This window comes from Oryctolagus cuniculus, chromosome 2 (genome assembly GCF_964237555.1).
Source record: "Oryctolagus cuniculus chromosome 2, mOryCun1.1, whole genome shotgun sequence".
Classification (NCBI taxonomy): domain Eukaryota; kingdom Metazoa; phylum Chordata; class Mammalia; order Lagomorpha; family Leporidae; genus Oryctolagus; species Oryctolagus cuniculus.
The window spans coordinates 157,084,151-157,109,860 of NC_091433.1; the positions used below are offsets into that span (position 1 = coordinate 157,084,151).

General features: G+C 41.0%; 1 protein-coding gene across 10 annotated transcripts in view; it reads left to right on the plus strand.

The window, feature by feature from the left end:
* SRBD1 (S1 RNA binding domain 1) overlaps positions 1-25,710 on the plus strand; it is a 256,577-nt gene that overhangs the window by 13,083 nt on the left and 217,784 nt on the right. For all 10 annotated transcript variants that reach the window (XR_011386661.1, XR_007916534.2, XR_007916541.2 and 7 more), the window contains exons 4-7: positions 3,452-3,820; positions 19,605-19,771; positions 23,038-23,155; positions 24,757-24,895. Coding sequence is in view for 3 of the 10 variants with exons in the window: in XM_008254454.4 (XP_008252676.2) it covers positions 3,452-3,820; positions 19,605-19,771; positions 23,038-23,155; positions 24,757-24,895 (793 nt within the window). In the remaining 7 variants the exon portion in view is untranslated. The remainder of the gene's footprint in view (positions 1-3,451; positions 3,821-19,604; positions 19,772-23,037; positions 23,156-24,756; positions 24,896-25,710) is intronic.

Consider the following 25,710-nt stretch of genomic DNA (forward strand, 5'->3'; position numbering starts at 1 on the left):
AGGCAGAGTTACGGAGAGACTGTGTGAGATAGAGAGAAAGAGAGAGAGAGAGATCTTCCATCTTCTGGTTCACTCCCTAGATGGCTGCAAAGGCCAGGGTTGGGCCAGGCCAACGCCAGGATCTTAGAACTCCATCTGGGTCTACCACATGGGTGTAGGGGCCCAAGGACTTTGGCCATCTTCTGCTGCTCTCCCAGGCATGTTAGCAGGAGCTAGATTGAAGGTGGAGTAGCTGGGACTTGAGCCAGTGCCCATATGGGCTACCTATGTTGCAGACAGCAGCTTAACTAGCTGTACCACAATGCTGGCTCCAACAATTGAATTTTTTTTAGAAAAGATTTATTTATTTGAAAGGCAGAGTGAGACACGCACATGCACACACACACACACACACAGAGAGAGAGATCTGGTTTACTCCCCAAATGCCTGTAATAACTGGAGTTGGGAGAGAGAGAGATCGATCTGGTTTACTCCCCAAATGCCCGTAATAACTGGAGTTCGGCCAGACGGAAACCGGGAGTCAGAAACACCATCTGGATCTCCCATTTCAGTGGCAGGATCCAAAGTACTTGGGCTATTATCCAGTGCCTTCCTAGGCACATTAGCTGGAAGCTGGATTGGAGCAGAAGTGCCAGGAATTAAACTGGCACTCCTGTATGGAGTGCAGGCATCCCAAGTAGCAGCTCAACCTGCTGTGCCACATGCCTGCCCCATACAATTGAGTGTTTTGTTTTTTTTTTTTTAATTGGACAAATGGCATATCCCTTTTTTTTTTTTTAAGATTTTATTTATTTATTTGAGAAGTAGAGTTACAGAGAGTCAGAAAGACAGAGAGAAAGGTCTTCCATCTAGATGCTGGTGCACTCCCCAAATGACTGCATACCAGGTGCTTCTTCCAGGTCTCCCATGCGGGTACAGGGGCCCAAGTACCCAGGCCATCTTCCTCTGCTTTCCCAGGCCATAGCAGGGAGCTGGATCGGAAGAGGAGTAGCCGGGACTCGAACCAGCACCCATATAGGATGCCGGCAGCACAGATGTATGCTTAGCCCACTATGCCACAGTGCCAGCCTCACAACTGAATGTTTTAATTGTGTGAACCTAAGTTGGACTGAAGTTATCTACCTCACTGGAGTACTGTCTTATCATTGGACCAAAATACTCACAATCTATTTGCTAAGCTTTCCTATCTGTAGTACATTACTCAGAATGCTGATTATGTTTGCTTTCTGCAGTTGTCCTTTTTCTACTTCTGTGTCTGACAGTTCCACTGTTGACACATTCTTCATGTCAGTTCATTTGATTAAGTTATTATCAGCTCTTACAAGCCTGAGAGTCATGCTATCTTCATATCTCTGCTCTGATCCCTCATGTTTTGGATAAAAAATCTAATACTCAGAGGCCTGTTAATGTACATCATATTCAAGTTCAGACTTGGTAGTTAGTAGGCAAGCATTGGGTTGGAAATGCTGTTTTTGTTATTCCTAATATTTTTACTTATTTATTAAAGATTTACTTATTTATTTGAAAGGCAAAGTGACAGAGAGAGAAAGAGATCTTCCATCTCTTGGTTCACTCTCCAAATGGCTGGGGCTGGTCCAGGCTGAATCCATGACCTGAACTCCATCCAGGTCTCCCATGTGAGTCAAAGGGCGCCATTCACTTGCGCTATCCTCTTCTGCTTTTCCAGGCACATTAGCAGGGAGCTGGGTGGGAATTAGAGCATCTAGAACTCCAGCTGGCATTCTGATATGGGATGCTTGCATTGCAAACAGTGGCTTATGCTGCTGTACCCAAAATTTTTAATAATAATTCTGGAAAAAATGTTTGATAAGGGAAGAGACTGAATTTTGGCTAAACTTTAGTTTGAGAGTTGTTTATTTTTATGCCCTCTGTATCACTTAGATAACCAGACCTTGGGAAATGAGAATCCCTTTAAAGGCAGGATCTTTATCTTATTCTCTACTCTACTCCCAGTGCCAAGAGTCATTCCTTCACACCTGAACATCATTTGAGTTGGAGACAGGGGTGGTTCAGAGAGTAGGCCTGGGACGTATGCGGGCTACTTTGTGAATTCTTATTAAAGACAAATGCCTGGTGCCGGCACTGTGGCATACTGGGAAAACCTTCTGCTTGTGACATGAACATCCCATGTGGGTACCAGTTCAAGTCCCAGCTGCTCCACTTCTGATCCAGCTCCCTGTTAACATGCCTGGGAAATTAGTAGAGAGTGACCCAAGTCCTTAGGCCCCTGCAACTACGTGGGAGACTTGGAAGCAGCTCTGGCTCTTGGCTTTGGACTGACCCAGCTCTGGCCATTGCAGCCATTTGAGGAGTGAGCCAGAACTCTGCCTTCAGATAAATAAAACAGTTTTAAAGAAAAAGAAAAGACAAATGTCTGACAGTGTCCTACTATCATTCTGTGTTTTCTGTCCTCCATCCTTTTGTATAACTTGATAGGCAGGTAGCCTATTGGTTTAATGAGAGTGTAAATGTTACTGTTCTCTCCCTAAGTGTTGACTGTGTTTATAAACTTTAATCTTTGCTTTCTGTCTTATAGACCTAACTTTCATTTTTTTTAAAGTTTTACTTATTTATTTGAAAGAGAGAGGAAGAGAGATCTTCCATCCACGGTTCACTCCCCAAAAGGCCACAGTGTCCGGGCTTGGGGCAGGCTGAAGCCAGGAGCCACCAGCTTCATCTAGGTCTCCCACATGGGTGGCAGGTCCATGCACTTGGACCATCTTCCACTGCCTTTCCCAGGCCATTAGCAGGGAGCTGGATTGGAAGTGGAGCAGCCTGGACATGAACCAGAGCCCATAATGGGGTGCTGGTTTTTCAGGCAATGGCTTTACTGCTATGCCACAATGCTGGCCCCCATTTATTTTTTAAAAATTAAACTTTGAATTTATAAATAATTTATGTGCAGTTGTAAGAAATAATACAGAAGGATTCCATGTGCCCTTTTTCCAGTTTCTCCCAGTGATAATATCTTGCCAAACTGTAATTCAGTATCATAGCATTGGTAAAATCCACTGATCTTACTTTGATTTCTTCTGTTTTACTTGTTTCTATTTATGTGTATATGTGTGTGTATACAGTTCTAAGCAGTGTTACTACATGTGTACTTTTGTGTACGCATCCCAGTAGAACAGTTTAATCACAGCAAGGGTCCATGCTGGTGCCCTTTTGTAGCCACATGCCTCCCTTGTACCCCCTTCTCTGTCCCCTTCTGACTCCTGGCAAAGACTGAACTATTCAGAAACATTATATAAATGTAACATATAGCATGTAACTTTGAGATTGGCTTTTTCTCCATTCAAAATAATTCCCTGGCGATCCTTCCAAGTCATTGTGTATATTATTAAGTTGTTCCTTTTTACTTCTGAGTAATATTCCAGGGTGATTGGTTTTTATTTTCTAATTCTCATGTGTTCTCTTTGTGGTTTGACAGAATAATTCTGTGGCTATTGCTGATGTTAATTTAGAAGACAGAAAAAATAAATTGGAAACTGTACAGACTCTGAAAACAGCAAAGACAAAACAGAAGAATTCAGCTCAAAGGACCAAAAAATTGAAAGTGGAAAAAATCAACAAAGTCAGCAACTTAGAGGGTGGGGATCACAGTACAGAGACCCCATCAACAAGCACCATGTGGGAAGGTACATGCAAGAAGGAAGAGAATGAAGATGACTTTACATTTGGTCAGTCCCCTTTAAAGAAAATGAAGACTGAAATGTGTCCTCAGGGGCAGCCTGTCAAGTTTCCAGCAAATGCCAACAGTATTAAAGAGGAGGTGGAAATGAACTGGGACATAGTCCAGGTATGTGCAGCCTTTCTGGCGTGTTAGTTGGTTTGACTCCTTTGTGACTGGTATAGGGGTTCTGCTGGCTAAGGTTAGTTCTTTGATATGACCTCAGTCAAGGCAGGTCATCGCTGAGGTCTTTTAGTGACTATACACTATATATACTATACTACTCTATATATACTAGTAATATATACTCTACTACTATAGAGGTAGCTGACAGTGTGCAGGAGAAACGGAGACAGGTTTCTGTGACCATGGAATCCCTGGTCTTTGAGATTTGGTAATAAGTTATTCATAGTTGAGTCAAGAGCTGCTTTATGACACTTTGCTTCCCACCCCATCCCCTAATCTTTGTTACAGAGAAAGATGAACATAGACCTACCTTAGCCTTTTTGTCTCAAGGTGATAAGTAATAGAAACCTACTTCCTACGAGCTTAAGCAGAAGAGAGTTTACCGTCAGACATGGGGGCCTTTCAAAGAAAAAAAGGGACAGAATGTGATCAGGTCTCTTACAGGACTCAACTCAGAAATTGGAAAACAGAGGACTCACAGAAGATACCTGGGGTGGTAGGATCACTTACTTCTGCTGCTTCTCTGAGGTGTGATTTTTTCTCAGCAGACCAGGTTTCTCTGTTTATGTATAGAGGATAGAAAAATGACAGCTCCACTAGCTCTACTAGTTTCATTGGTTACATGGACTGACCTGCTGATTGTGCATTTTGGTTCCTAATTTCAGGAAGAGATTCTGATTGACAGACCGTGGTCAGGTATCCTCTTGTGGGCCAATGCCTGGAGGCCAGAGGCCTCACTGTGTTGTAGAAATGGGATTGCTGAGGTTCCAGCTGTGTTTGTGTGCCTGTGCTGAGGCCAGGGGTGGGTGTTTGTAGCTTAGTGAAAGTGTCTAGCTCTAGGTCTAGCTTCAGAATGTAAATTTATAATTCTAAGTGAGGATTAACCTCTCATAGTGAAGATTTATATAGCTTCCTCTTTTTATCACTGCCATAATACCTTACAGTGTTTGTTTACAGATCTTTGATTGACAAGGAATAGCAATACTTGCTGTTTATTAATAGTTGGCTTACTGTGGGCTTGACTCTGTACTGGTGTACTGGGCACTTAACTGTTAACATTTATTCCTTCATTATCATAATGGGTTATTAGAAGTAATGGATAATCCAAAACTTGTTTGTAGCTTTAATTAGAATAGAATACACTTTTCTTTGTATAGTAAGAACTAAAGAGAAACCATCTTAAAAATAAAAAATTACTGAGAATTGATTCAAGGTATCTGTAGAATTTAGTTTCTGTATGTGTGTCCTTTCTGTAACAGGTATAACTAAAGTTGATTTCAGATTTTGAGGGAAGAAAGCTTATTCTGAAGTTTGTTAACCTGGAACTTTTATTTTTTGTTACGGGTGATTACCTTGGTTCACTACTGAGTTCCGTAATGTCAGTAAAAGAACAGCTAAGCAAATATTTTGGAAAATATGTTCGCAGAGAGAGGTAAGATTTTCTGCTGAGTAGAATGAGGAAAGAGTGTTTGGTGAGAGACAGGTGCCCAGACACCAGGAGGAACGGCAGAAGACTCATTAATGAGCCAATAGCAGGGATGTCCATTGTTTTGGTGTGGGAGCATGAGATGGAAGCTAGTTACCTCATTTTAAGGCCCTACTTGGAAAATAGACTTGTGTGTCCTTTCAATTCCACAGTCTTCCTCTCTCCTCCTTATGGGTGATGACCTTTAACAGCTGGAAGCCTGTTCGCTGGGACTCTGGGCTCTCCCTGTAAGCTGGGGAGAGTGATGGTTCTAGCTCCCACCTTTGCTCAGCAATCTGATGACAGCTGTTCAGCTCAGCGTTTTCCAGGTGACTTAGGACATTGCCTAGGAAACTGTTTAGTGTACATTTACTCTGTTGGAATTCTTCTTATGTATGTAACCAGGTAGTCACCCTTCCCTAACTTTAGCTTCACTTTTAGACACTTCTTATGGGATATATGAATTTCCTTTCCTATTTTTTATAGCCCTTTAAATAGGAGAAACTTTTTTTTTTTTTTTAATTTACATGACAGGTGGCAGTGGGGATAGGTGCATGTGGAGAGAGAAAGAGACTGCTTCCAGCTGCTCTTTCACTCCCCAAATGTCTGTAATAGCTAGGACTGGGTTGTCCCCAGGCCGGGAGCTAGGAACTCAGTCCAAGTCTTCTATAGGTGGCTGGAACCCAATGACTCTTTTTTTTTCTTTTAAAATTTTGTATATATTATTTAAGTTATACAAGTTTCATATATTTCCTTTATATCATTTTAGAAACATAGTGGCACTCTCCTCCCCTCCTTTCCCACCCACGCTCCAATCTCTTCTCCCTGTCAGATTCCCAATCTCTATTTTTACAATGATCTATTGTATAGTAAACCCTACCCTAAGTAAGAGAGTTCAACAAATAGTATGAAGAGAAAACAAAATAAAATTGTTCCTCAATAAAAGAGACAAAGGTTATAAACAATCATTGATTCTCAAAATGTCTGTTTCACTCCAATACATTATATTTCAGATACTCTATTAGTTACCCCGGATTAGGGAAAACATGATATCTTCTTTTGGGGACTGGCTTATTTTACTAAGTATAATGGTATCCAGTTGCGACTGGCTTATTTTACTAAGTATAATGGTTTCCAGTTGTGACCATCTTGTACAAAAGACAGTTCATTTTTTGTTTTTAAAGCTGAGTAGTACTCCATAGTGTATATACACCATAATTTCCTTATCCAGTCAACAGTTCATGGACATCTGAGTTGATTCCGTATTTTAGCTATTGTGAGTTGTGCTGCAATGAACACGGGGGTACAGATAACTATTTCATAAACTGATTTCTTTTGGTTTGGGTAAGTTCCCAGGAGTGGGATGGCTGGATTGCATGGTAGGTCTATATTCAGATTTCTGAGGTATTTCCATACTGTCTTCCACAGTGGTTGTGCCAGTTTACATTCACACTAACAATGTACCAGTGTACCTTTTTTTTTTTTTTTTAAGATTTTTATTTATTTATTTGAAAGGCCAGAGTTACAGAGAGGCAGAGGCAGAGAAAGAGAGAGGTCTTCCATCTGCTAGTTCACTCCCCCAATGGCCACAACTGCTGGAGCTATGCCGATCAGGAGCCAGGAGCTTCCTCTGGGTCTCCCACGTGGATGCAGGGCCCCAAGGACTTGGGACATCCTGCACTGCTTTCCCAGGCCATAGCATAGAGCTGGGTCAAAAGTGGAGCTGCCGAGACTTGAACTGGCTCCCATGTGGGTTGCCGGTACTGCAGGCAGCAGTTTTACTCACTGCACCACAGTGCTGGCCCCATCCAGTGTATCTTTTTCCCTGCATCCTTGCCAGCATCTGTTGTTTGTTGATTTCTATATGTGGACCATTCTAACTGGAGTGAGGTGAAACTCATTGTGGATTTAATTTGCATTTCCCTGATGTCTAGCGATCTTGAGCGTTTTCCCAAGTGTCTGTTGGCCATTTGAATTTCATCTCTTGAAAAATGCCTGTTTAAGTTCTTTGCCCATTTCTTAACTGAATTGTTTGTTTGGTTGTTGTTGAATTTCTTGAGTTCCTTATAGATTCTGAATGTTAACCCTTTATCATTTGCATAGTTTGCAAATATTTTCTCCCATCCTGTTGGTTGCCTCTTCACTTTGCTGAGTGTTTCTTTTGCAGTGCAGAAGTTTCTCAGCTTGATGTAATCCCATTTGTCAATTTTGGCTTTGATTGCTTGTGCTTCTGGGATCTTTTCCAAGAAGTCTTTGCCTATGCCAATTCCTAGTGTTCGCTAATGATTTGATGGCATCAGATCGTAGATTTAGGTCTTTGATCCATTTTGGGTGGATTTTTGTGTAAGGTGTAAGGTAGGGGTCTAGTTTCATATTTTTGCACATGGAGATCCAGTTTCTCAGGACCATTTGTTAAAAAGAGTGTCCTCGCTACAGGGATTGATTTTAGCTTCTTTGTCAGAGATAAGTAGGTTATAGATGCAAGGATTAATTTCTGGAGTTTGTATTCTGTTCCATTGGTCTACAAGTCTGTTTTTGTGCCAGTACCAGGCTGTTTTGATTATAACTGCCCTGTAGTATGACTTGAAATCAGATATTGTGATGCCTCTGGATTTGTTTTTGTTGTATAAGATTGCTTTAGCTCTTCGGGGTCTCTTGTGTTTTCATTTGTATTCTAGCATCATTTTTTTCTAGATCTGCAAAGAATATCATTGGTATTTTGATTGGGATTGCATTGAATCTGTAAATTGCTTTTGGTAGAATGGATATTTTGATGATGTTGATTCTTCCAATCTATGAACATTTTTGCATTTTTTTTAAACTTTTATTTAGTAAATATAAATTTCCAAAGTACAGTTTATGGATTACAATGACTCCCGCCCCCAACTTCCCTCCCACTTGCACCCCTCCCATCTCCCGCTCCCTCTCCCATTCCATTCGCATCAAGATTCATTTTCAATTACCTTTATATACAGAAGATCGATTTAGTATATATTAAGTAAAGATTTCATCAGTTTGCACCCACACAGAAACACAAAGTGTAAAATACTGTTTCAGTACTAGTTATAGCATTACTTCACATTGGAAAACACATTAAGGGCAGATCCCACATGAGGAGTAAGTACACAGTGACTCCTGTTGTTGACTTAACAATTTGACACTCTTGTTTATGGCATCAGTAATCTCCCTAGGCTCTAGTCATGAGTTGCCAAGGATATGCAAGCCTTTTGAGTTCGCCAACTTCGATCTTATTCAGACAGGGTCATAGCCAAAGTGGAAGTTCTCTCCTCCCTTCAGAGAAAGGTACCTCCTTCTTTGATGGCCCCGTTCTTTCCACTAGGATCTCACTCGCAGAGATCTTTCATTTAGGTTTTTTTTTTTTTTTTTTTTCCAGAGTGTCTTGGCTTTCCATGCCTAAAATACTCTCATGGGCTCTTCAGCCAGATCCGAATGCCTTAAGGGCTGATTCTGAGGCCAGAGTGCTGTTTAGGACATCTGCCATTCTATGAGTCTGCTGTGTATCTCGCTTCCCAAGTTGGATCATTCTCTCCCTTTTTTATTCTATCTGTTAGTATTAGCAGACACTAGTCTTCTTTGTGTGATCCCTTTGACTCTTAGACCTATCAATGTGATCAATGGTGAACTGAAATTGATCACTTGGACTAGTGAGATGGCATTGGTACATGCAGCCTTGATGGGATTGTATTGGAATCCCCTGACACGATTCTAACTCCACCATTTGGGGCAAGTCCGATTGAGCATGTCCCAAATTGTACCTCTCCTCTCTCTCTTATTCCCACTCTTTCTTTAGTGTTTTGTAATTTTTGGTGTAGAGATCTTTGACATCCTTGGTTAAATTTATTCCAAGGTATTTGATTCTTTTTGGAGCTATTGTGAATGGGACTGATCTTAAAAGTTCTGTGTGTACAAAGGCTGTTGATTTTTGTGTGTTTATTTTATATTCTGCCACTTTACCAAACTCTTTTTTGAGTTCCAGTCATCTCTCAGTGGAGTTTTTTGATCCCCTATATAAAGGATCATGTCATCTGCAAATAGGGATAGTTTGATTTCCTCCTTTCCAATTTGTATTCCTTTGATTTCTTTTTGTTTCTTAATAACTCTGGCTAAAACTTCCAGGCCATTTATATTCAAGGTGACTATTGATAAGTAGCAACTTGGCCCTGCCATTTTTCCATAAATATTCCTATTGTTCACTTTGAATTTCTTTTGTACTTCTGGGGATTTTCTGCCTTCTCATTCTTTCATAAGGATGATTATCTTTCTGTGTTTTGGTGTGTAGCATATCCTTTAGCATCTTTTATAAGGCTGGACAAGTGGTGACAATTTCTTTCAATTTCTGTTTGTTGTAGAAGGTCTTTATTTCACCTTCATTTATAAATGAGAGCTTTGCAGGGTACAGTATTCTGGGTTGATAGTTTCTTTCTTTTAGGCCTTGGACTATAACTCACCATTCCCTTCTAGCCTATAGGGTTTTTGATGGGAAGTCAGCTGTGAGTCTAATTGGAGATCCTCTGAAAGTAATCTGGCATTTCTCTCATGCATATTTTAAAATCTTTTCTTTGGTTTTACTGTGGTGAGTTTGACTACAGTGTATCATGGTGAAGATCTTTTCTGGTCATGTCTGTTAGGAGTTCTGTGTATTTCCTCTACTTGGACATCCCTTTCTTTCTCCACATTGGGGAAATTTTCTGTTATTATTTCACTAAATAGGCCTTCTAGTCCATTGTCTCTTTCCATGCCTTCAGGAACTCCTAAGAGCCATGTGTTGGGTTGTATCTCATAAATCTACAACACTGATTTAAGTTTTCTATTTTCTTCTTCTTCTTCTTCTTTTTTTTTTTTTTTTTTTGGTCTTACTGTAGGATTTCCAGATTTATCTTCTAGTTTGGATATTCTATCTTCTAACTCACCAAGTCAGCTGTTAAGGCTTTCCACTGTATTTATTTGATCTCATGTCTCATGGTTTTCTTTAGTTCATGGATTTGCTTCTGATTGCTTTTGAGTAATTCTAGGATTAATTTTTTGAATTCCATCTCTGGGATTTTATCAGTCTCTTCATCTTCACATTCTAATATTGAAATGTTGATGTGTTCCTTTGGGGAGGGGGATCATGATTCCTTATTCTTGTTTCTTGATTTTCTGCATTTATTTTTGGGCATTTGTGGAGGTTTGTTTTATCTCCCCCTCTGATAGCTTTTATCTGAAGCTGTGCCTCTGTGGCTTAGTGGAGTGTCTGTGCTTTCAGTGAATACTGAGAGGTGTGTGGTAGGTATGCTAGGGAGCTCTGGTCAGTCGTCCAGGGTGGAGTGAGTATCCAGGGTAACATTTAGTTTGGGGGTGGTAGATGTCCTCTTATTAACAGAAGGGGGGTATGGTCACATCTGTTGGCATAATCACTTCCTCACTTCCTCTCCTTCAAGCTGAGCAATGGCCGGGTGTTAGCCCTCAGTGGTTCAACACTCATCCACGCGAATGTTCTACGCAGTCCTCACTGTGAGCACTGTTCTAGCTGCAGTGAGCTGCCCTGGCAACCAAGGATTTCTGACAGTGTGGCTCTGCACCCAGAGTTTGCCTGGAAACCCAGCTATACCCTGGCCCCTCTCATGCAGTCACAGTGTTTACACAGTCTCAGACCCCGGGACTCCCATGGTCAAGGAGCACAAGAGTCCATTCCACCCCACTAGCCTGTCCTGTCCACAGAGAGACTGAGAGGTTCCCAGAGCTGCTGCCTGTGTGTGTTTCACCTCCAGCCAATTGAATCTGATCCCCCCAGCCAGAGTCAAAATCAGCGGGGAAAGCAGATTTTACCCTCTGGTAAAATCCCTGGATCACAAGTGTGCACAATACCTGCCTGCCACAGCCCCACTCCTTTCACAGTTGTGCTGGGTGGGTACAAGAGTCCTCACAGGTGGTCCTTCCCCTTTGGTGGGGATGGCTCCACCTCCCTGCCTGTTGCCAGGTGAGCACAGCAGAGCTGGTGGTGTTGCCCGGATGACAAGGTGGGGATAGTTCCCACCAGTTGACTCAGACTATTATGGTTGCCCATGCCAACAGTCCCTGCTAGTTGCTGGGTGTGCCCAGAAGAGCTGGAGCAGTCTCTGCCTGTTTATGACTGAAATGGCACCAGCCTTCCCACAGCTAGCCACAGGGTGCTGGTGTGGAGATAGGTAGGAAGAAAGGGGGACAGAGAGAGAGAGACATACCCTGGCATCCTCCCACTCCACCATCCCCCACCCCCGGTGAGCAGTCACCCAGCTTTCCTGAGGGTTCCAGGCTGGACTCAAAACACGGTGCAGTCTACTAAATTCTCCCTCTAGCCATATCAACAGTGGCGTGGGCTGGTGCCGTCTGACCTCACCTTGCTCACCAGAGCGGGATGCTGGGTCCTTGTTCAGAGTTCATGCTCCGTTTCCATTGCTGCAGGTCTGCACCTTCCACTGCTTTCGTGGGACCTCCCACTGTGGCTTTCCCTGCCACTTTCCCCTGAGAGTGTACCTTCTCCACTTTTATTTATTTATTTTTTCTGCTAGGTTTGTGTGGCCTAAAGCAGACTTCCCTGTTGCTATTCCACCATCTTGCCTCTCCCCAGGAACCCAGTTATTCTAATCATCACTGCTGCCTCCCAAGGTCTGCATTGGCTGGCAGCTAGAGTCTGGAGCTGGGAATTAAACTCAGGCTCTCCTATGTGGGACATGGGTATCGAAACTGCTAGGCAAATGCCCACTCCCAGAAGGAGACCCTTTATGGGAAAGAAAATAATTCTGTTCTTAAAACTGTATTCCTGCTTTCAAATATGGTTGAGAGCAGCACGCGTGTTAGAAGAACAGGGAACTGAGAAGAGTGAGAGTCAGTTGTCCTAATTCAGAAAATCAGGGGAGTATTGCACACTTAGATAAGGGCCACACTGAATAAAATGTTTATAGTATGCATATTACCTGCTCACAAAATAGGTCCAAGTTGTTTGGGAATTCCTGAATAGTACCTAGTAAGCAAGGAATAGCTAATAAAAATTTTATGGAGTTGTTAATTTTTACTAATTGAGCATGTGGAAATGTCATTTATTTTTCCCTTATTTTGTATGTTCTTCTCCAAGGCCCCTGCCTGCCGTGGTATCTTGGTCCTTGGTCTGTTCTCTTCAAGATGTGTTTAAACTCTGAAAACTCCTCTGCTGTTTCAAGAGTTTTGCTGTGCTGTTTGGGGAGGGAAAGCTGCAACCTGACACTTGGTTTACTTTTGGGCTTTATGTCTAAACATAAATATTTATAACATATACAAATATGTTATAAATAACATGAACTTGATAAGAATTTTTTTTTGACAGGCAGAGTTAGTGAGAGAGAGAGACAGACAAAAAAGTCTTCCTTTTTCCATTGGTTCACCCCCCAAGTGGCCGCTACGGCTTGTGTGTTGCGGCTGGTGTGTTGCGGCCGGTGCGCTGCGCCAATCCAAAGCCAGGAGCCAGGTGCTTCTCCTGGTCTCCCATGGGGTGCAGAGCCCAAGCACTTGGGCCATCCTCCACTGCACTCCCGGGCCACAGCAGAGAGCTGGACTGGAAGAAGAGCAGTCGGGACAGAATCCTGCGCCCCGACTGGGACTAGAACTCAGGGTGCTGGCGCCACAGGCGGAGGATTAGCCTAGTGAGCCATGGCACTAGATGTTAATAAGAATTTGAAGAAGTGACTAGTTACAAGAAATTTAAAAAAATAATATGTATTTTTAACGATTTCTTTTATTTATTTGAAAGGTGGTGTTACGGAGAGGGAGAGGGAGAGACAAAGAATCTTACATCTAATGCTTTACTCCTCAAATGGCTGCAATGGCTATGTCTGGGGCTGGGCCACTCTGAAGCTGGACTCCTGGAACTCCATCCTGATCTCCCATGTGGATGGCAAGGGCCCAGATACTTGGGCCATCTTCTGCTGTTTTTCCTAGGTGCCATTAGCAGGTTGTTGGATTGGAAGTAGAGCAGTCAGAACTTGAAACTGCCTCTGGAGCTGTCACTGTGGCATAGCAGGTAAAACTGCCGCCTGCAATGCTAGCATCCCATCTGGGTGCTGATCCAGCTCTGTTATGGCCTGGGAAAGCAGTAGAAGATGCCCCAAGTCCCTGTACCTGTGTGGGAGACCCAGCAGCTCTTGGCTCCTGGCTTTGGATTGGCCCAGCTCTGGCCATTGTGGTCATTTGGGGAGTGATCCAGTGGATGGAATACCTTCTCCACCCCCCCCCCCCCCACCTTTGCCTCTCTGTAGCTCTGCCTTTCAAATAAATCAATCAATCTTAAAAAAAAGAAAGAAAAGAAAAAGAAACTGCCTGCATATGGGATGCCAGTGTCACAGGCAGTAGCTTAACCTCTATGTGCCGCAATGCTGGCCCCTACAAGTAATTTTTGAGGAAAGTAATCTATTCTAAAGTTGAGGTTGCTATTATACAGTTTCTTTATTTTGAGGGTGGTGGATGTGGGGGGAGTGGAGCAACCATACTTTTTAGTTTCATTTGCTAAATTAGGGAGAAAATGCAAATGAAAACCTTTTTATCAGCCATTTACCCCTTTGTTTTAAAAGATGATGTGGGAGTATGTGGGTGAAAAAGATCATGGGAGACAAAATTAGGGAAAGATATGTCTTTGAACTGGGTATCTCACTGCAATTCTGCATTTAAATGTGGTACCACTTTTTAGGTTTAACCTGTTTGTCCTACTTAAATCAAAGAAACTGTAATAGCTTTTTTTTTAAGATTTATTTTATTTATTTGAAAGAGTTACAGAGAGAGGTAGAGACAGAGAGACAGAGACAGAGTCAGAGACAGAGAGAGAGAGAGGTCTTCTATTCTGCTGGTTCACTCCACGAAGCAATGGCCAGAGCTGAGCTGATCCAAAGCCAGCAGCCAGGAGCTTCTTTTGGCTCTCCCACACAGGTGCAGGGGCTCAAGGAGTTGGGCCATCTTCTACTGCTTTCCTAGGCCATAGCAGAGAGTTGGTTCAGAAGAGGAGCAACCAGGACTCGAACTGGCACTCATATGGGATGCTGACGTTGCAGGCTGGAGCTTTATCCCACTGTGCCACTGCGCTGACCTCTGTATGAACTTTTTAAAGAACACTTTTTTTTTTTTTTATAAAGTTTAGCATACTCATACATAGAGAAAATTGAACTTGAATATATAGCTCAGAAATGTTCAAGGCCCACATTTGAAGTACATGAGTTCAATTCCTGGCTCTGGCTCCAGCTTCCTGCCAATGCAGACCATGGAAGGCAGTGGTGGTGGCTTAAGTAATTGGGTCCCTGCCACCCATGTGGGAAGACTGAGCTGTGTTCCTAGCTGTGGGCTTCATCCCTGGCCCAACCTGGTTTTTGCATGCATCTGGAAAATGAACCATTGAGTGGGAGCTTGGGTGCTTGCTCTCAAAAAAAAAAAAAAAAAAAAAAAAGTATAATCATATAACCAGCTTCCAGATCAAAAATCAACATAACTAACCACACTAAATTTCCCATCATATGTTTTTCTAACTCCCCTTTTCCTCTCCTATTATTACTTCTGATTTCTAATGGCATAGGCTAGATTTTCCTTGTGCAATCTTTTAAGGAAACTTTTGGTGTGATAAAATAAATACTCTAATAAAACGACTAGATAAAAAGAACAGCAGGAATCAAATAGCTTTACAGTAGAGAAGTGTGCAGTTGCTGGTTTGGGAGTGATTTTTTAATAGCAAGTCATTTTAGTTCAGCTCACTGGAGAGTCATTTACTTTAGCTGTTAGTTCTTATAAAATGAAGATTAAGGCTATAGTTTGTTTTCGTGTTACCTGAGGAAAAGGGAGTATATTTTAGGACACTTTGGGAGAGGGCATTTTGTCAGGGGTTTTGACAGCCAGAGAGCTATAGGGAAGCTCTACTGTTCTACAGTAGTATTTAGGAGGAGTGAGGCTGTTTGATTAATTTGTATTTTTGCCTGAAAAGTCATCTTGCTTTGCACACAGACTGAATTTTTCAAAGATTTATTTGAAAGGCAGAGTGATAGTGAGAGTGAGAGAGAGAGAAAGAGAAAGAGAAAAAGGAAAAGAAAAAGAAAAAGAAAAAGAAAAAGAGTGAGTTATCAGTCTTCCATCCACTGGTTCACTGCCCAATGCCTACAACAGCTTGGGTTGGGCCAGGCAGAGGCCAGAAGCCAGAATTCCATCCATGAGTGGCAGGAAGTCAAGTATTTGGGCCATCAACTGCTGTCTCCCAGGTGCCTTAGCAGGAAGCTGGATCATAAGTGCAAGTGCAGAGCAGCAGGGCCTTGAAGCTGGCGCTCAGAATGGGGACATGGCCATCTCACACAGTAACTTAACCTGCTGCACCACAACACTTGCTCCACAAAGTGAATTTTTGAAGAGATAATATAGCTTGTGTGGCTTTGGGTAATTTACTTGTTTTGGGGGCCTCAGTTTTTGTGTGTATAAATAATACCTATCATATAATTTAAATGAGTTAATATTGAATATGTAAAAATCCTTAGAACATAATAAACTGTACAGGTGTTACTGTAAAACAACAGTTGCAAAAAGTGCCTAAGTCTTAGTGGTGAGAAAAATCTCCAGGCTGCCTTTGTTTTGCTTAAACCTCTCATTTTTGTCTGCCAGTTGTATAACTTGTATTTAAGTATATATTTATTAAATATTATTTACTTTAATAAATATATATTTATTAAAGGTGATAGTTTTCAAGTGAAAACTGCACTAGTTCCTGGCTTTACCTCTCTTCCATCCCTTGGGCTTGCTTTTTTTTTTTTTTTATCTTTTATTTAATGAATATAAATTTCCAAAGTACGACTCATGTGTTACAATGGCTTCCCCCCCCATACCGTCCCTCCCACCCACAACCCTCCCCTTTCCCACTCCCTCTCCCCTTCCATTCATATCAAGATTCATTTTCGATTATCTTAATATACAGAAGATCAGCTTAGTATACCTTAAGTAAGTATTTCAACAGTTTGCTCCCACACAGAAACATAAAGTGAACAATAATAGATGATTTTTTTTTAAATGATGATGAAATCAGATCAGACCTATTGTCATGTTTAATCCCAGTGAGAGTCAAGTTGGGAATTGATAATTTCTTTTTTTTTTTTTTTTTTTTTTTTACAGAAGATCAGTTTAGTGTACATTAAGTAAAGATTTCAATCGTTTGCACCCCCATAGAAACACAAAGTGAAATATACTGTTTGAGTACTCGTTATAGCATTAAGCCTCAGTGTACAGCACGTTAAGGACAGAGATCCTACATGAGGAGTAAGTGCACAGTGACTCCTGTTGTTGACTTTACAAATTGACACTCCTGTTTATGGCATCAGTAATCTCCCTATGCACCAGTTATGAGTTTCCAAGGCTATGGAAGCCCCTTGAGTTCTCCGACTCTTATCTTGTTTAGACACGGTCATAGTCAAAGTGGAGGTTCTCTCCTCCCTTCAGAGAAAGGCACCTCCCTCTTTGAAGACCTGTTCTTTCCACTGGGATCTCACTCACAGAGATCTTTTTGCCAGAGTGTCTTGGCTTTCCATGCCTGAAATACTCTCATGGGCTTTTCAGCCAGATCCGAGTGCCTTTAGGGCTGATTCTGAGGCCAGAGTGCTATCTAGGACATCCACCATTCTATGAGTCTGCTGAGTATCTCACTTCCCATGTTGGATCACTCTCCCCTTTATTTATTCTATCGGTTGGTGTTAGCAGATACTAGACTTGTTTATGTGCTCCCTTTGACTCTTAGTCCTTTCATTATGATCAATTGTGAACTGAAATTGATCACTTGGAATAGTGAGATGGCATTGGCACATGCCACCTTGATGGGATTGAATTGGAATCCCCTGGTATGTTTCCAACTCTACCAATTGGGGCAAGTCCTTTGGGCTTGCTTTCTATTTCTTTGTTGTCTGCTTCATTTTTCTAAAATACAGATTATTGGGGCCTACTGCATGTTTGTGATTCAGTGAATTTTGGGTAGGTGCCAAGAATTAGCATTTCAAGCAGGTCCTCAGATAATGCTTATGCTGCTGGCTTGGGAAACCACAGACCCTAACCACAGCTGCAGTCCATGGGTCTTACCCATTCTCAGAATGTGACAGTTTGTATGGGCTTGACTCTGCAGGTAACAATAAGCAGTGAGCAGATCAGATATTCCAATGGCTTCTTGCTGAATATAGGATAGCATTCAAACTTTTTTTGTTTTTAGAGATTTATTTATTTGAAAGTCGAGCTACAAAGAGAGAGGGAGAAACACACAGAGAGACAGAGATCTTCCCGTCCACTGGTTCATTTCCCAGATGACTACAACAGCCAGGTCTGCGCCAGGCTGAAGCTAGGAGCCAGGAGCTTTATCTGGGTTTCCCTTGTGGTTGCAGTAATCCAAACCCTTCATCCATCTTCTTCTGCTTTTCCTAGGCCATTAACAGGGCAATGGATCTGAAGTGGAGAAGCTGGGATATGAACCAGAGCCTATATGGGATGCCAGTGCCACCTGGTGTCAGAGATAGCCTCCTTTGAGATCTTTCTCTTCTCTGAAAGCATACTCAGTGCCTGCAATGTGCTGCTTTACTTGTACTTACTTGCATTTATGTTTTGTCTTCCTTGTGGACTGCTGACTCCTGGAGGGCAGTGACAATTCAGGACCAAGCTTTGGTAGGGACTTTAAGGCTAAGGTAAAGTGATTGGACTTTTACTTCTAGGTAGATAAGAGTTACTGGAGCTTATGTTCAAAACCAGAAAAGGGGAAAATAAGGGACTTTGTTACATCTGGGTTTTAGAAATGTAACCAGCAATACAAAGAGGTTGGGTGGGAGGCATGAACAACAGTAACACGCTCTGCCTTGTGGGTAGATAAAAGATGATATTAGTGGAAAGGGCACTTGAAGGGAGAGAACAGACATTTTAGAAGTTCTGTTTGCCTCCTTAGTAACAGACTAGATGGATGTGATAGAAAACCCACAGTGATGCTGAGGCAGTTGACTAGAAAGCTTTTGGTTACAGCAAGGGAAAACCCATCTCAAACTAGTTTAAGCAATAATGAAGATTTATTGATCTTGTAACAGGAAAGTTAAGGTCAGTGCACTGAAAAAGTCTGTCTACTGTTTTTTTAGCACCATTGTTCTCTTAATAGAAAAAAATGGTGTAGCTTCCAGTTTCTAGTTCTACAAATTATTTCTCCAGAGGAGGGTATCGTCATCATACCTGAGTCTACCATTCAAGCCCAAATCTTCAATTTCATGTTGCTTGGGCTAATCTCCCTGGCCAGGGCAATGTCACACTTTGCCTGTGTGTGTGTGTGTGTGTGTGTAAGATTTACTTTATTTATTTGAAAGGCAGAGTAAAAGAGAAGGGGAGAGAGAGATACGAAGGGAACTAATCTTTCATCCATTGGTTTACTTCCCAAATGGTCATGACTTGTTGAGGATTGGCCAGGTCAAAACCAGAAGCCTGGAACTCCATTTGGAGTTGCAAGGGTCTCAGCAGTTGGGCCATCTTCACTGCTTTCCCAGGTGCATTTCCAGGGAGTTGAATCTGAAGTGTAGCAGCTGGGACTCAAACCAGCAGTCATATGGGATGCCGGCTTTGTGGATAGCAGCTTAACCTGCTGTCCCACAACACCAGCACAGGTGGTTACTGGAACCAAATGTTGTGGAAATGGAGTTGGATCAAGTGCTGTCAAGCCACACATACATAGTGGGGTAATACCACAATATTGGAGGAAGTAACCACAATATCCCCCCAAAGACTCGATAGTAGATACTGATGATGATGATGATGATGATGATACCACAATATTGGAGGAAGTAACCACAATATCCCCCCAAAGACTCGATAGTAGATACTGATGATGATGATGATGATGATGATGATGATGATGACGACGACGACGACGACGACGACAGCTGGAAAAGGAAGCAGGAAAAGCCACAGGTTTGAGAGAAAAAGTACTAACAGGCTGGATTTTGTGGTGGTCAAAAAAGGCAGCATCATCGAAAAGTGTTCTCTATGTGAGCATCATGGGATTTGAATGATACAGGTGTTCAGATTGGGTTTTATTGAATTAGTGAAATGACTATTTTACCAAAGGCTTGTTGCTATACGTGTGTGTTTTATAAAGGTCTTTTAAAATACCACATAAGTAACTTTTAAGGGATTGGAGAACATTATTAGATTTTTAAAGTTTGCATTAAAATATAGATGTTTAGTTTATAGTGTTTGAAATTACTAAATGTCTGTGATTCACAGGTTTTATCTGAGAGAACTAATATTGAACTCTGGGTTTGTGCCAACATCATCCGTCTTTTTAATGATGATAACACAATTCCCTTCATCATACGTTACCGAAAAGAGCTCATTAATAATCTTGATGCTGATTCCTTGAGAGAAGTTCGACAAACCCTTGAGGAGCTCCGGTAAGAAACCTGGAAGGAGGTGAGGTTAATGGAAGGGAAAGGGATCTGTGAGCCAATAAGAAATAGGGAGGAAGTGAAAGGCAGAATGTTTTGAGTGCTCCAGAGTTTTTTTTCTTTAAATTGTTGTGTACCCATCTTCTGACAGAAAGTCAGCTCCATTTTACTTACCTATTAGAGGTGTACGGAGTCCCTCTACTGGTGTGTTTCTGCATAGCTTGGGTGTTCGTCAGCAATCAGGTGCTTTACTAGGAAAGCGAATGCCTCAGATTGACTGTTACCTTCTCTCACACAAGTGATCGAGCAGAATGACAGAATTGTACTGCCAGCAGGAAACTCAGAAAAGTAAGTTGTATCTAAATATTCAAAGCTGGTATAAAGCTGTGCTATTAATACCATACAATTCTTGAATGATCTCTTTGGCAGTGTAGAGTATTGTAGAAAATAATTATAATTTCTTTTTCCATTCTTTTAAGAGGTTATGGTAATTTAGAATTAGTGATTATAAATTTTGTATGGTTATAGATTGGAAAGTACTTTTTAAAAAATTATGCCTCTGGATATAATGTAATAACTCAAAAATATGCATATAAAGACCCTAAGACTGACCATATTACTCAGTAAAATTATTAAAACAATGTTCACAATTCATTTATCACATGTTCACCACAGGCACTATGTTGTTGATGTGTATGTTCTGCAAGTCTACAACAAGGATCTGATTAAAATAGGGCATAATCCTATCACCAAGCCATTCTGAAAAGTACCAACGGTTAATTTTACAATAAACTTGATAAGCTTCCTGTGATTTTTGGAAGACTTGTATTGTACTAACTTTTCTATCACTTTTGTTACAGTTCTTTTATAGCCAGGAGAACTAAATTGGTGATATGTGCAAAGTTGTATTTCATGTGAGGCAGAATCTGTTAGCCAACCTGGAGTTATAAATGACTTGTTAACCAATGGTCTCAGATGCAAATCTTCCAGGCCCAGGCTGGTAAAATCAAGCATTGGCAGATAAGAGCTAGAGATTTCAAATCCTGTCTGAGAGGGGCAGTCCCTATTCATGTCCTGAACATTACTGACATGGAGGGCCATTTACAGAGTCTTTCTGTTTCTGAAAAGAAGCTGGCAATCTGGGATTTTGCATAAAAAATGTTTGAACCAAACAAAATCATCTATGTTCCATATCTGGAAGGCTAGCAGTTTGCAAACTACAAAGGACACTTTCTGTTTGGTTGAAGGCGAGGTAATGAAGAAAGCTTGAGAGTTTGGGACTTGAAATGGGGGAAGTGTCACAAACAAGCAAAAACAGTGTGTTTAAAAATATTAAAGGTATTCTAAAAGTCATTGGTGCATGGGGACAAACAGAAGCTTTATGTTCAAATTTTTATTATGTTTTCTATAAAAAATTTTCATTGCAAAGGAGTTTCATTCCCTGGGTTTCTATTAAGAGAGGAGTGGACTGAATATTGGTAGGGGAATATTCCTTGAAATAAGTAGAGGATATTGACTGGGGCTTAGAAGATCTTTTCCTTAGTAGATATTTCTTTTTGGTAATAAGATATAGCCTCTATATGTATGTGTTTAATGGGATGCGAGGTGAAATATATTTCTTCCTATGGGTCACTGTTAAAAAGTGAATTAAAGAGGATGATTCTGGTTAATAAGGAAAGCTTCCTGCATTTTTCTCTAAAGGATCCTCTCTCCTTTCTTATATGCAGGCCAACAGGAGCTTGGTCTTTTGTGAAAATGACCACAGTAGACTTTAGCCCTTGAAAACAGTCTTGGACTGCTAGGACTATCAGCAACATATAGGTGTGATCTAAGGACTATCTATTCCTCCTTTTAATTGAAAATCATCTGCCTTTGTTTTTTTTTTTTTTAAAAATGTAGATATTTAATTTTCTTTTTCATCAGTCCTTTTTAGTAATTCACGTTATCATATATGACTTTTGCCAATCAATTTAGCAAATGGCATATTTAGGCAGATTCTGTACATAGTAACAGCTGCATTAAATACATCAGTAATATTGTATATTCACAGTGGAAAGTGGAAAGTGTGGCAACTGCCACGCTTGTGCTTCCCCTTGTCCTGTCTTCTATATTGATCCCTGTGTATTGATTATCCTAGAGTTTATGTTCCTACATGGAATCCTGGTTCTTTGTATTGGAGAACAGTATCTGGAAACCAATCATGGGTGCTGGGTGTACCCACCTTGAACAGTGATACTATAATAGCAGTGAGCAATAACCAGTACCTATAACTTGGTTTCTGAGTACCATTTCCTGATTTCAGGGCTGTGGAAGGGAAAGTAAAAGATGATCCCTTGGGGTTTTAAAGGTAATACAGAGTCCATATCCTTGAGGATAAGAAAGTGCTCAAACAGTGATCAGGATGTGTCAGAACTACATAGAAAGTAGTTGGAAGGGTTTGGACAAATCTGGAATATTTTGGGCATTAAAATAAGTAATAGCAATGAATTTTAACCACTAAATAAAATAAGAAGCCATAACTCTATAGTGATACAAGTATATCAGTGAATAAATTGAAAGTTTAATGAGGAATGAGATAATGACATAGTCTAAAAGTACATCTACCCAAAATACTTGTTAATTACAAAGGGAATACGTATTAATTATAAAGAGTATCAGTATTGTGGAGAAACCCACAGATGCTACTTTAATTAAATGACCAAAGTTAATTAGTAATGGACCAAGTGAAAATCATTTGTAAACAAGTAAGCTATAGTGAGAAGAACACAGCATCACTCCTATGATAGTCTTGCCCAAGATGTACCATCTGAATTTAGTTTTGAAGAAACATCACAGGAACAGAAACTGTGAGACATTCTACAAACTAACTGGCCATAGCATTCAAAAGAATCCAGGCCTTGAAAATCAGGAGAGGCTGCAATACTGTTTGAGCTAGAAACAATAGACACATGGCAACCACGTGCAACCTGTGATTCTGAACTGAATCCACTAAAAGGAACATTAATGTGACTACTGATGAAACTTGAATGAGATCTGAGATCTGAGGATAAGACGATAGTGTTACGTAAGTGTTATTTACCTGATTTTAATGGTTATAGTCTGGCTATTGGAGATGCACAACTAAAGTATCTGGAGATCATTCTTCTCATATGAATGAAAGGACAAAAAAGTTATTTGTACTTTACCTACAACTTTTCTGTAAGTTTGAGATGGCCTCAAAATGACAGTTTTGACATGTAGATCTTGTATATTACAACAGTGTTTAATTTCAGGGCCGTTGCAAAGAAGGTTCATAGTACAATCCAGAAAATTAAGAAAGAGGGGAAGATGTCTGAATGCTTGTTAAAAGCCTTGCTGAACTGTAAAACTTTTGAAGAGCTAGAACACGTGGTAAGGAACTTGCTTTGTCTTTTAATGTAATCCCTGAAACTGTTATGATTTGGATCTTTAAAGAAGACTAAGAAATAAAAAAGCTGAGGCTGGCTCTGTGGCACAGTAGGTTAATCCTCCGCTTTCGACGCCGGCATCCCATATGGGCACTGGTTCTAGCCAGCTGCTCCACTTTCAGTCTAGCTCTCTACTATGGCCTGGGAAAGCAGTAGAGGATGGCCCAAGTCCTTGGGCCCCCCACCTGCATGGGAGACCGAGAAGAAGCACCTCACTTCTGGCTTCAGATCAGTGCAGCTTCAGCTGTTGCGGCCATCTGGGGAGTGAACCAACGGAGGGAAGACCTTTCTATCTCTCCCTCTCACTGTCTGTAACACTCCCTGTCAAATAAATAAATAAATAAAATCTTAAAAAAAGAAAAGACATAAAAAAAGCTAGTCATTAGCTACTATTATTTAATTCCACAGAATATTCTTTTTTTTTTTTAAAGCTTTATTTATTTGTTTGAAAGACAGAGTTACAGAGAGGCAGAGGCAGAGAGAGAAGTCTTCCAGCTGCTGGTTCACTCCCTAAATGGCCACAATGGCCAGAACTGGGCTGATCCAATGACAAGAGCCAGGAGCTTCTTTCAGGTCTCCCATGTGGGTGCAGGGGCCCAAGCACTTGGACCATCTTTCTCTGCTTTCCCAGGTGCATTAACAGGGAGCTGGTTCAGAAATAGAGCAGCTAGGACTTGAACTGATGCCCATATGGGATGCTGGCACTGAAGATGGTGGCTTTACCCACTATGCTACAGCGCCAGGCCTTTATTATTTATTTATTTATTGAGTAAATAATTATTGAGTACTTTTTTCATGGTAGGCCCTTGGGGTTTTAAAGGTAATACAGAGTCCATATCCTTGAGGAATTCCCAGCTGCGTGAGGAAGGAAGTAGGTTACACAGAAGGGGAAAGCAGAATGAGACCCAGATGTGAGCATCTTTGGCCTGTCTTGCATTTGAAAGCTTGAGACTGGAAGTACCTGCTCAAGAGGAGCTCATGGGAGAAGCCAATCAGCAATAGCAGCTTTTGAAAAGTGGGTGGAGGAAGGGGGAGCCTAGACCTGGAAAAAATGGACAGAGAAGTGTAAGAAGAATCAGGAGATAATTGTAGCGTGGAGCAGTCAGGAAGAGGGCTTTCGAAGGAGGTGAGTATCAATAGCTGTATGTAATTAGAGGATCCTCTTGGACACCACATTTAACAAGCCTGATGGTGGCAGGTGAGGAGTGAGTATGGATTACAAAGCAGAAACACTGCATGAAGACAGAGTTTAGGATCCTGCTTGTGTTGAGAAGAGGACCCTGTAATCCGGGCAGTGAGCTTTTAATTTGCATGAAACCAAAAAATAACTAAGCATGTAGAAAAGAATAAAACTGAGATAAGGTACAGGCCCTGTTTGTACTACAAGTATTAATTTATTTAGTATTAATTCATTGCCATGGAAGGGGGAAGGGAGAAAAGGATTCTTTAGAATTCTCAGAATGTTCTCCAGTTTTGTGTATTATTTTTAACTTTTACTTTTTAAAACTAGATTATGCGATATGTTTTCTGCCCTTATTTCTCTAGTCTGCCCCATATAAAACTGGGAGTAAGGGCACCAAAGCTCAGAGAGCAAAACAGCTGGGATTGGAAGGAGCAGCCAGGACACTGCTTGAGCGTCCAGGGGAGCTCAATCTTCTCTCCTACATTCGACCCGACGTTAAAGGTACCGGCTTTAATTCAAGAGACCAGCCCTGTTTCTTTCTTTTTTTTTTCTTTCAATTCAAAAGCTTCTGTTTAAAAAAGTAAGTAGTGACTACACAAAAGAATATTATAGCATTTAAAGAACAAGTAATTGTGATAACACAAATCCTGGCATACCTATTCCTTAGCTTTCCCCTTTTGATGAAGTACCTGTTAGGTCTTTTGCCCATTTATGTGTTTTGTTGTTTCTCTTTTTCTCATTAACTTTTAAGTATTGTTCAGATATTTTTCACTTGTATGTGTGGCAGATAGGTACTGTCAGTTCATAACTTGTCTTTTCACTTTACTTATGCTATCTCCTGATAAATAGGTTCTAGTTTTATAATTTTTAAATCTTTTTAAGTTGCTTTTTTTTCCGTAAAAAAATCCCCTCATATCTCAAAGTTACAAAGTTTTTTCTACATTATCTTTTAAAGTTTTTATTCTATTTCTAAAAATTTCTTTCATGATATAAGTCACAGTTCCTCCTTAAAAAAGCATTTCAATGGTTCTGACAGGCATGAAGTATAAAGTGTGGCCCCACTCCTACCCTTCCACTCCCTAGCAATAAATGCCTTGTTCTTAAAATTTACTTTATGTGTGTCTTCCTATTCTTTTATGTGTGTGCACCTGCATGAGAGAGCATGGGAGAAGGAAAGAGTAAGGAAGAGATACCACTAAGAAAAACCCAAGGACAATGACAATTCATATCAAGATGCATTGGTTTCATTGTCTAAATCAGCCTTAGAGTGAGACCTTTCTGGGTAGCAGGAGCTTTTTTCAGGAGTTTTCTGTTAG